This window comes from Triturus cristatus, chromosome 2_1 (genome assembly GCF_964204655.1).
Source record: "Triturus cristatus chromosome 2_1, aTriCri1.1, whole genome shotgun sequence".
In the NCBI taxonomy this organism is placed as follows: domain Eukaryota; kingdom Metazoa; phylum Chordata; class Amphibia; order Caudata; family Salamandridae; genus Triturus; species Triturus cristatus.
The window spans coordinates 937,722,682-937,734,933 of NC_140581.1; the positions used below are offsets into that span (position 1 = coordinate 937,722,682).

The 12,252-nt window shown below is 54.0% G+C and overlaps 1 protein-coding gene across 1 annotated transcript in view; it reads left to right on the forward strand.

Annotated features, from left to right (window-relative positions):
* Positions 1 to 12,252, forward strand: part of GLDC (glycine decarboxylase) — a 212,791-nt gene that overhangs the window by 186,328 nt on the left and 14,211 nt on the right. The window contains exon 23 of the mRNA XM_085633437.1: positions 335 to 507. Coding sequence (XP_085489563.1) covers positions 335 to 507 — 173 coding nt within the window. The remainder of the gene's footprint in view (positions 1 to 334; positions 508 to 12,252) is intronic.

Sequence of the window (12,252 nt, forward strand, 5' to 3'; positions counted from 1 at the left end):
GGTATGAGTGTACCACCAGGAATCTGGTGATCAGGTTGTGTTTAGTACAAGATTGGTGTAGGAGTAGATGGGACTTGGACTTCAACTCCTAATGTTTACTCGAGTTTCAGGTGTAAGCCACGAGTACTCCAGAAACCCAGAGGTCTTCGTGAATTGGGCCCCGGTATTTGAGACTGTCTCTGTTCTAAACTGTAATGTATTTAGGGATGTGGGCCTCATATCTAGGCCTATGTTAAAAATAATGTTCTGACTGGAGTGCTTATGGGTGGGGGCTTGTCAAAACGAGGTCTGTTAATACTTCCACTCTCAATGACTTACTGCTATTTTCTGTCAGGGTTCCATGCTCCCACAATGTCATGGCCAGTGGCGGGAACGCTAATGATTGAGCCAACCGAGTCTGAGGACAAGGGCGAGCTGGACAGATTCTGTGACGCAATGATCAGCATCAGGCAAGAAATCGCAGAAATAGAAGAGGGCAGAATGGACTCTAGGGTCAACCCATTGAAGGTAAGTGTCTTATCTATTTTCATTCTCCAGCATAAGCTAGATTTTTAGTGTCTGATGCTAGGCATTCTAAGGCTGTGTATGAGGTATGCGATAAAGTTACCATTGGAAGTGAAATAATGAAAAATAGGGTGCAACATGCAAAGATCAGGTAATCTAAAGAGGAAGCCTGGTTATGGTGGTGGTGAGCTTTTATTGCCCCAGTGGTGGCCCAGCTGGCAGTATCCTTGTTCCATTGTCTTTAGCCAGTGACCCGCACATACTGTTGCATGAAGTTGTTTAGTACTGACATGAAGGCTTCTGAGGGTTTTAATCCTCTGGGTAAGGTGGAGGAGAGCTTTGTTTTGATGGCTTTTCTGAACTTCAAATGGTCATTGCCATATCTGTATAGGTTAAGTTCCAAAGTGTAGCTGATTTTACACAGTCTGACAATCGGCCCATGTTTAATTTGAGGTCGTTTATGATACGAGTTTGTGTTTTTGATTTAGAACATAAACTCCCTCTAGAACTGGAGATGTGTAACTTTTTTCACAAAATGAGAGCTTGTGTACATGAATAGTCCTGTGAGTGAAGTATGCTAATTACAAGCGTATCCATTTGGTCGTGGGCTGTCATTGCAGACTTTAAGGCTGCCAATATATGGGCTTAGGAGCAATTTTATGGCCATGTTTTGGATCCTTCGGCTTCCATGCAGGGGTTCCATAGTGTAGTCCGTTCAAAGGAGTGCATGAATCATGTTCGCTTTTACTAAATACCAGAATCCAAGATAGAGGCCTTTGGCAGTCTCAACATGTATTAAAAAAAAAAAAAGTGACCACTGCCTCAAATTTCAGTCCTAGTATAGATTATACTAGAACTCGAGATAAACATATAAATTGCTGACAATGCGGGCTAGTCTAGGCGAGTCATCTACTTTAGAAAGCAACTAAGCATTCCGATATTGAAGTCAATTACCCAAGTGTCATTTTCTGGTTTAGCTGTTTTCTGGTAGTTTTTCCTCTTGTAGTTGCTAGTTGACTGGAGGAAAGGTCCTGGTTTGTATGGTGGGCTTGTATCTCATTTTTCCAGATTTAGTTTGATTTGGATTTCATCTGTTGAGTTCATACTTGATTAGGCTGGGTAGGAGAGAGTGGATGTCCGAGTGCTAATGTTGTCCTAGAACCCTGTGGTTCACATGAATGTTTTCGTGTTGATTTGTTAGAAGGAGAGAGGCTAACAATGTCCTACCAGGTAGAACGGAGGCAATCCATCTAAGGCTGTTCCTTGAATGCCCATTAGGCTTAGTCTTCTGATGAGTGGCACAATGTGCTGCATCAAAGAATGAAGTTTCCCATTGCTGCATACCCCGCTGCAATTATCTTGATCATCCCAATTGGCAACCAGGGGGGACGTTGCAACCTTGTCGCGGATAGAAAGAAAGGTTGTAGCCAGGGAGTAGGTTTGTTTTGTTCAAGAATCTGCCTTTAGCAGTTGGTCTTCAGTTTTGTGGGTAGACTTCTTCATAAATTTCTTTTTGAGGAGGGATTTTGAGTATGAAGCCATGATATCCCAGGGAGAGGTTCCTTCGGTGCATTTTCTTGACGATCGCTACAGCTGATGTGAATAGAAGGAAGCCCTTGATTGCCAGTGGGTCAGTGGCAAGGAGTGATTCTAGATTAATAGATGCAGAAAGCTCCAAAGAGCTGCGGTGGTGCCTTGGATCCAAACAATGTATTCAGTTGTACTTTGGTCAGGAAGTGAAGAGAAAGTGAGTCGCAAAGCATTTGGGATTGTACAATCTCTGCTGAAGGCTTTTAGAATTCATAGATTTGTAGAATCTCTGTGCATAGGTCACATGTAATATACATCGAGTAATAGTTCTTCTCAGTGGATGTTTTGTACATTCTGAACTAGTGAATCGGGTCATTTAGATTTTTCCCATTTCTCCACCAATGTCTTTGCAGCAACCGATTGGTCCTTCATAAGCTATCTGGGGGGCATGATCTAGAAATTGTGTTCCTCCTTTAGTAGGATCAGTAAATCGAGGGCAGCAGTGAGCGAATCATCTAATAAAACAAGCAAACGCTTATCTCAAATAAAATGTTAACCAGTTCAGAAAGCAATAAATCTTTCCAGTTTCGGCTTTGTTCTTTGTGAGCAAACTAAAGACTTGTGTGCTTTGACAAATTTGCTATGCAATTCGAGATTCCTAAATATATTAATTTCAAAGATGTATATGGACATTGTCTTGAAAAAGTGGCACCCAAGGTGTGCCCGGAAGAATGTTCCTCTTGAGATGCATTAATACAGGTAGAGCACTTACAAATTGGGTGACAGGATTTCAGTTCCAGAGTCGTATAAAACAAAGTTTCGAAGTCTCTTAAAATGCCGAAGTTACGATGTTTCCATACAATGAAGGATTTATAAAGCCTTGGGAGTATGTAACAGCTGATGTGAAGTGATTTGCATTTTACTGCTTAGAAAGGACGTGATGTTATGGTAAATTGTACACCCTCCTGCTTTGTTTAAAACTTGTAAAGGTCTTGTGTCTAAGAGGAATTGCTGCTTTTGGAACTGTGGTGGCATCTTCTCTGAGATATATTTCGGTAATAAAGTAGGCTTATGTTTTTTTATCAAGAATTGGACGGGTGTGGTATCTGCATTTAGGAGTGATCTTTTGTTGAGCAAAGCAAGGTGTAGGAAGCTGGCTATGTACACAATACTTTTTGGTATAGTATATACAGAGTCCAGTGAGTCCCCAAAGGTATGGCAGAGGTTAAAATAGATACCTTACTCCCAAATTTGGTGGTGCTGTGCTGAGCAGTTAGGCTTATCATAGGGTAGTGTGAATGCGTTTGGTGTACATACTCCCACAAGGCAGAAACAGACTTAATGACTGACTCCAGGACAATGTTTGTAGAAAAGTATTACTTTAATTACTTTTATTTCTAGGAACCCAGTTGAACTCAGTTACACGCAAGTACTTTTCAATTGCAACGCTTTCAACATGTAGTAGAAATCCTTTATCGTCTCAACTACTTTTGCGCTGATCAAACAGTAACCATGCAATGCAATCTTTAGAAGGAAAAGCACGGTTATGCACCAGCAGGTAAGTACACAACTAGCTTTTCCAGTCTCCAGGGGTTTAGACCAGCACTGGGCTAAGGTCCGTTTTTAGGGACGTTCTGCACCACCAATCGCAGGGTTCGTTGAGTCCAGGGCTAATAAGTAGGGACTGGGGGCACTTGAAGTGCAGGGTTCAGTAGTGGCGGGCGATATCGGCAATGATGGTTGATGTTGCAGTCTGCGCAGAGCAATGGAGGTGAATGGGATTCAGTAGACTGCCAACTCTGGTACCGTCGTGGTTGTCGTCAGCCGGTCACTGGAGGTCGAAGGGACGCACTTTCAGCCTAGCGGTTGCGGAGATGTGCCGGCGATGGCGTTCTGGCGATGTTGGACCGTCCTAGAAAGGCCACGGTTGTGCAGGTGGAGGCAGACAGGGCAACTTTCCAGAGGGTACAGGCTCTCCGGAACGGAGCTGGGAACAGTTGGGGTCGTTGGGCCGAGAAGATCCCTCTAGGTCATGGGAGCCGTCCTGCTGCGGTGCTTTCTTCTGGCAGGGCAGAGTCACGTTGTTAGACCCGGCCTCGTAGCATGGCCCTTCCTGTCCTCGCACTACCTAACCTGGTACCAGGGACCCCAAGCACACGGCCCAGCCGATCCTTCCCACCAGAACACACACACGCAGCCCGGGCCTCCCCGTCCATGGCCTCTCTCCTTTCGGCCACCCCGGGCACGCGTGCCCACTTCGTGCACCAAGATGGCCGCCCGGCCCCAGCACAACCCGGGCCTAGAGGCGCCACTCTGGCTGGAGGACATCACGCTTCCAGGGGATGAGAGAGGGAGGAGCAGTTTCTATCGCACCTCTGAACTCCCCTGGGGCGATGGGTTTCGATCGGCCCTCCGGCCTCCCTGAGGGCTGGCTCCACGCCTGCTGTGTGTCTGGGACTCCTCCCGACCCGGCCCTGAAAGGATCAAAAGACAATAGCAGGAAACCTCGACAAGCGACCCCCAGGTGACAAGACCCCTGCCTGCACAGACTCCGGACATCAAAGAGGGGTCGACCTATAACAAGGGGTGCTCTGGGACTGTCCGGCAGATTCGCCTTGGAACATCTGAGCCCTGCTGAGTGACTCGCGGCTCCCTGAAGATCGTAAGACCTCCGAACTTGTGCTTGAGCCCTGCTGAGTGACTCGCGGCTCCCCGAAGAACGTAAGACCTCCGAACTTGTGCTTGATCCCTGCTGAGTGACTCGCGGCTCCCTGAAGATCGTAAGACCTCCGAACTGGTGCTTGAGCCTGCTGAGTGACTCGCGGCTCCCCCTGACTCTCTTTGGTCCCGCCGGACCCCACGACGACAAGCGTATCCCCCAGCTCGAGGATTGTGAGCTGTGCGCCGGGTACGCTCCTGCATTTGATCCGATCCCCCCCCAAAGACTGTCCCGCTACCTCCTACCCCCGCCAAGACTCTGTGAGCCCACGCTCTGCTTGTAAATATCTGCCTTGCTGATCATAAAGATCCTACCACTTCGAGTTGATAAAGCTTGAATCCTAAGAACACTCGGTGTGGTGTCTTTGTCGTGTGGTGCCAAGTTTACGATCCTAGGTACGAGATTACTCCCCTGCGGAATCTCCCGCCAGTGCCCAGCTACGATACCTTGAGGGTGGGTCTCAGGACAGTCAGGGTCCCCTCCGGGCTCCCCTGAGGTCGCCTTCTAACATTGGTGGCAGCGACGGGATTCGGGCCCATAACCTAGAGATCGTACCGTGAACGACTGACACTACCGACAAAGATGGCAGAAGGAAGCGCCATGAGCCCCGCAGAAACCAACACCAACAGGGTGTTCCAGGTGGAACAACTAGAAGAATACACGCACAAGGAACTGAAGCAATTCTGCAAGGAACTTAAAATCGCTACCACCGGTCTCAACACCAAGGAAGATTTGCAGAAAGCACTGAAAGCTTGGGTGGATGCCGGGGCCTCCCGCCCAGAAGGCATGGGGGAGCGACACGACGAAGCAGAACCCACCCAAGGCGAAAGCAGCAGCAATCAGGTGCGAGGCTTCGTGCCAGACGGGGGCCTTTCCCCGGAAGAGCTCGCAGACAGAGAGAGAAGTCGCAATCACGAACTCGAGTTAGCCAAACTCAAAATCGAAGGCGAATTGAAATTAGCAGAAAAAAAGCTAGCAGTAGAACAAATGCGCGTACAAGGCGAATTGGAGGAGAAGAAGCTCCAACGGGAGCACGAAGGAAGGAAGCTTCAACTAGAGCACGAACGCAGCTTGAAGGAGATCGAGCTCAAAGCCGCCAGAAACGAGGAAGGGAGGCCCCCGGGGAACCGAGAGGCGACCTCCCCGGCAGAACAGAAGGTCCACATCCCCAAGGACGTGGTCAAAGAATATTATAAAAAGGATGACATTCAACAATGGTTCAGGGCCTACGAGGTCGCCATGACCTCTCATCGGGTCCCGCAGAAGGACTGGGGGGCAGGGCTGTGGGGACGGTTTCTGAGCGAAGGAAGGGACACCCTGCTCGACCTACCCCTCTCCCTGCAGACCTCCTACAGCCACATGAAAGAGGCTCTACTCACAAGGTACGGTCTCACCCCAGAGATGTACCGTCAGCGATTCCGGGACTGCAGGAAGATCCCGGGCACCACCTGGGTGGAGTATGTAAACTTTTTCAGTCGGGCCTTCGATGGGTGGATCAAGGGCAGCAAGGTCACCACCCTCGAGGAACTCACCGACCTGATGTTGTGGGAACACCTGGCGGCGAACTGCTTTGTGGAACTACGCCAGCATCTGCTCGACAGCCAACTCACCGATCCCCGGAAGCTGGCTGTGGAAGCAGACCGCTGGACCAACACCCGGGTCCCCCGGAGCAATGTAGGAGAATACCCCCGAGCCAGTCAGGGACCACCCCGCCAGAGAGGGGGAGGGAACCAGGGAGGGCAGAGAGAGTCCCAGTCGAGTCCCCCGAAGGCCCAACCTCCACCTTTCCCGGCGCCCCCCCACCTGTCTCCGGACCCCCCGGGAGACGGGGGCACCGGGTAACCATCACTTGTTTCCGTTGTCAAAGGCCCGGGCACTATGCCAATGACCCGGAGTGCCCCATGGCCCCCCAGGTCCCCCCTGCTGCAAACCCTGCTAGACAGATAGCCAACGTAGCCTTGGGGGAGGAGGTTGAGGACACCGGGGAGTGGGAACCAGCAGCTATGGCCCTAGTGTCCCTGGGAGACAGAGAGATGGTCCCTGGTAGCCTCCTGCCCTCCAACACGAAGAAGTACGGGCAGCTCGTCAAAATCAATGGCCACCAGATAGAAGCCCTGCGAGACACCGGGGCCAGCATCACCGGTGTCCTCAGGCACTTAGTCCCCGAGGAGCAGATCCTACCCAACGTCTTTTGCCCCGTAATTTCCGCAGATAATAGAGAGTATGTGTCAGGTAGCCCTGGTGCCGTTTGAGTGGGGAGGGGTGATAGGTAAACTGAGGGTTGCCGTAAGAACCTCCCAGCCGGTCGACTGCCTCTTAGGGAACGACCTGGAGAGTTCTCCCTGGAAGTACGTCGAGCGCAAGGCCCACCTAGAGATGATGGGACTCCCCGAGTGGGTGTGCGCCACCACCCGATCTATGTCCGCCCGACTCACCCCCCTGGGGGAAGTCGAGGACCCCCCGACCGAGGGAGTCAGAGCAGTCCCCGCCGAGGGTCCTCCCGTCCCCCCATCGGGAGGGTCAGTCGCCAGCGACGAACCCTCCGGCACCACCCCGGTCCCCGAGTTAAGCGATCTGGCCGAATTGGCCCCGTGGCGCCACGAGGGCGGGCCCACCCGGGAGGAGTTCTGCCGGGAGCAAGCCACCTGTCCTTCCCTGGTCTGACTACGGCACCAGGCCGAGGGCCAAGCCGCAGGCGACCAGACCGGAACACACCGAGTTTATTGGGAGAATAACCTCTTGTACAGTGAGCAGAAGTCGGTGGAGCTAGGATCCGGCCGGGTGCTGGTGGTACCCCTACGCTTCCGAGACTTCCTCCTGGGCTTGGCCCACGACGTCCCCCTCGCCGGCCACCTGGGTCAAGACAAAACCTACAGCCGTCTCGTGACTCACTTTTACTGGCCTAGGATGAGAGTAGCTGTAGAAGCCCACTGCAAGTCCTGTCCCACGTGCCAGGCTAGTGGGAAGAGTGGGGGGAAGCGCAAGGCTCCCCTCCAACCCTTCCCGGTCGTCAGTACCCCATTCGAAAGAGTCGGAATCGACATCGTGGGGCCCCTGGATCCCCCCACCTCCCATGGTCACCGTTTCATTCTGGTCCTAGTGGATCACGCCACCCGATACCCTGAGGCGATCCCCCTACGCACCGTCACGGCTCCCGTGGTGGGCCGAGCCCTGATGGGGATCTTTTCCCGGGTGGGTTTTCCCCGCGAGGTCGTGAGCGATCGCGGCACTAATTTTATCTCGAAATACATGACGTCCCTGTGGCAACAATGTGGGGTCTCCTATAAGTTCACCACCCCGTACCATCCCCAAGGGAACGGCCTAGTAGAAAGGTTTAACCGGACTCTGAAGGGGATGATCCACGGCCTAGAAGAACCCCTCCGGCGTAAGTGGGACGTCCTGCTCCCCTGCCTCCTGTTCGCTTACCGGGAAGTCCCACAGAAGTCCTTGGGGTTCAGCCCGTTTGAATTACTATATGGGCACCCCGTCCGAGGTCCCCTCAGTTTGGTTAAGGAAGGGTGGGAGGCAGCACCCCAGACCCCCCCACGAGATGTGTTCCACTACGTTCTGGCCCTCCGGAACCAGACCAGGAAGTTCCGAAAGCTGGCCGAGGCCAACCTGGAGGCCAGCCAAGAAGAAATGAAGCGCTGGTACGACCAGAATGCTACTCTGGTCGAGTTCCAGCCGGGCCAGCAGGTATGGGTCATGGCCCCCGTGAAGCTTGGCGCCCTCCAGGACAAGTGGACCGGGCCCTTCAAAGTGATTGAGCGGAAGAGTCCAGTCACGTACTTGGTGGACGTCCAGTCGCCCCGGGATCCCCTGCGGGTCCTACACGTGAACCGCCTCAAGCCTCACTTCGTACGGACAGAACTGAGCCTCCTGCTGGCCACCGATGACAGGGCCGAAGATGAGTCCGATCCCCTCCTGGACCTCCTGTGTGTCAAGGAGAAGGATGGCTCTGTAGAGGGAGTGAACCTCTCCCCATCCCTCACTGACCAGCAACAAGCGGACTGTCGCCAGCTCCTAGGACAATTCTCCGACCTCTTCTCCCTGATCCCCCGAGTCACCGACTGGTGTGTCCATGACGTGGACACCGGGGACAGCCCGCCAGTAAGACACCGAGCCTACCGAGTCCCTGACCGAGCCCGTGGTCCTAGTTCCGAAGGCAGCGGCCCCCGGTGTCGCCCCCGAGCTCCGATTCTGCGTGGACTACCGGGGGCTCAATGACGTCACCCGGGCCGATGCCCACCCCATACCCCGAGCCGACGAGCTCATTGACCGACTCGGGGCGGCCCGGTTCCTCAGCACATTCGACCTCACCTGCGGATACTGGCCGATTGCGCTCACAGAGGAAGCCAAGGAGCGGTCCGCCTTCTCCACCCCAGATGGGCATTATCGCTTCCGCGTAATGCCCTTCGGAATGAAAAATGCCCCGGCCACCTTCCAGCGACTGGTGAATAGGGTCCTGGCCGGGATGGAACAGTTCAGTGCGGCCTATCTAGACGACATCGCTGTTTTCAGTTCCGGATGGAGTGAGCACCTCCAGCACCTCCGGAGAGTACTAACCGCCCTGCGCCAGGCAGGCCTCACAGTAAAAGCCAGCAAGTGCCAGATTGGGCAAGGATCAGTAGTCTACCTGGGGCACCAGGTCGGGAGCGGTCAGGTCGCCCCTCTACAGCCAAAGATCGACGCCATCCTAGCCTGGGAACCGCCCACCACCCAAACGGATGTCCGAGCCTTCCTGGGCCTCACTGGCTACTACCGAAGATTCATCCGGGGGTATGGCAGCCTGGTTGGCCCCCTCACCGAACTCACATCAAAAAACACAGCCCAAGAGGGTGCAGTGGACGACTGCCTGCCAGGAGGCGTTCGATGCCCTAAAGAAGGCCATGTGCACGGCCCCCGTCCTCCAGGCTCCCGACTACTCCAAGGAGTTTGTAGTCCAGACCGATGCCTCCGAGCATGGCATTGGGGCCGTCCTGTCCCAGGTGAATGACCAAGGCCTAGACCAGCCCATCGCCTTCCTCAGCCGGCGGCTGTTGCCCAGGGAACAGAGGTGGAGCACCATTGAGCGCGAAGCATTTGCCGTAGTCTGGGCCCTCAAAAAGCTGTGCCCCTACCTGTTTGGCACCCATTTCAAAGTACAAACCGACCATCGGCCCTTGCGATGGCTCATGCAGATGCGAGGAGATTGACCACCGCAGTAGCTTGGGGTTATCTCCCTCCAGGGGATGGATTTCACCGTGGAACATCGCCCTGGTACGGACCACGCCAACGCGGATGGCCTCTCCCGGTTCTTCCGCCTCAGCGAAGAGAACCCCCCAAGATGATGGGTAGTTCTCTCCAGCTTTCAGCTGGGGGGGACGCGTGTTAGACCCAGCCTCGTAGCATGGCCCTTCCTGTCCTCGCACTACCTAACCTGGTACCAGGGACCCCAAGCACACGGCCCAGCCGATCCTTCCCACCAGAACACACACACGCAGCCCGGGCCTCCCCGTCCATGGCCTCTCTCCTTTCGGCCACCCCGGGCACGCGTGCCCACTTCGTGCACCAAGATGGCCGCCCGGCCCCAGCACAACCCGGGCCTAGAGGCGCCACTCCGGCTGGAGGACATCACGCTTCCAGGGGATGAGAGAGGGAGGAGCAGTTTCTATCGCACCTCTGAACTCCCCTGGGGCGATGGGTTTCGATCGGCCCTCCGGCCTCCCTGAGGGCTGGCTCCACGCCTGCTGGGTGTCTGGGACTCCTCCCGACCCGGCCCTGAAAGGATCAAAAGACAATAGCAGGAAACCTCGACAAGCGACCCCCAGGTGACAAGACCCCTGCCTGCACAGACTCCGGACATCAAAGAGGGGTCGACCTATAACAAGGGGTGCTCTGGGACTGTCCGGCAGATTCGCCTTGGAACATCTGAGCTCTGCTGAGTGACTCGCGGCTCCCCGAAGAACGTAAGACCTCCGAACCTATGCTTGAGCCCTGCTGAGTGACTCGCGGCTCCCTGAAGATCGTAAGACCTCCGAACTTGTGCTTGAGCCCTGCTGAGTGACTCGCGGCTCCCTGAAGATCGTAAGACCTCCGAACTGGTGCTTGAGCCTGCTGAGTGACTCGCGGCTCCCCCTGACTCTCTTTGGTCCCGCCGGACCCCACGACGACAAGCGTATCCCCCAGCTCGAGGATTGTGAGCTGTGCGCCGGGTACGCTCCTGCATTTGATCCGATCCCCCCCAAAGACTGTCCCGCTACCTCCTACCCCCGCCAAGACTCTGAGCCCACGCTCTGCTTGTAAATATCTGCCTTGCTGATCATAAAGATCCTACCACTTCGAGTTGATAAAGCTTGAATCCTAAGAACCCTCGGTGTGGTGTCTTTGTCGTGTGGTGCCAAGTGTACGATCCTAGGTACGAGATTCCTCCCCTGCGGAATCTCCCGCCAGTGCCCGGCTACGATACCTTGAGGGTGGGTCTCAGGACAGTCAGGGTCCCCTCCGGGCTCCCCTGAGGTCGCCTTCTAACACACGTCAACACAAGTGTCGGTCTTCAAGAATCTGCGGTTTGTGTACTGGTGGCACTGGGGACTAGAGACTCTAGCCCTAAGGTAGGTTCTTGGCGATTTGGTGAAGGCTGAAAGGTCTCTGGGGGTTCTTGCTGGGTTTCTGAAAGGACAGTAGGTCCAGTTGTTGAACCCGTTACAGGAGGCGGTCTTCTTCAGTCTTCTTCCTTGGTCTGTCGAATTTGAGGAAGCCTTGAATACAAAATTTAAGGGTGTTACTGAGGTCGGGGGGGGGAGGGGGTGTGGGGGTAGTAGCCACTGGCTATGTCCCCTTTGTGGAGAGAGTCATATCCCTTTTCCTATTGGGCCTAATTCTTTAATTCAAGATGGAGAATTTCTAAGGGGGGGAGGGGTCTCCTCAGCTCCTGGAGACCCTAGGGGTGTGCCAGGCTAAGGTGGACATTCCTACGGTGCTTACTAATTTTCCCAGCTGTCCAAAGTGGGGTCTGGACAGGGGGGCAGGCATCTCCACTAGTGGGAGCTGCCCAAATCAGCACATCACAAGGTGAGAGCCTTTGAGGCTCACTGCCAAGTGTTGCTGTTCCTGCCAGGGGGTGGTGTGAAGAGCCTCCACCCAGAGTAGGCTGTCAGGTGGTGACTGGGACCAGTCAGCCAATACACTAGAGTTCGGTCGTTTTTCCAGGGGATATCTCTAAGATGTCCCCAGAGTGCTGTTTATAATAAATCCATCACTGCCATCAGTGTGGGTTTATTAGGCTGAGAAGTTTGGTATCCAACTTCTCAGTATTCAGTAAAGTAATCATGGAGCTGTGGCGTGCGTAATAACAAACTCCCAGCCCATTTACTCAAAATGGCTTCACTGCACTTACAATGTCTGTGAATGACGCACTGTAAGGGCATATTGCTCATGCAGCTATGCCTTCACCAGTGTTATGGTGCACTTGGCCTTAGGGCTGTGAGACCTGCCAGTGTTGGTAGGCATGGCAAACA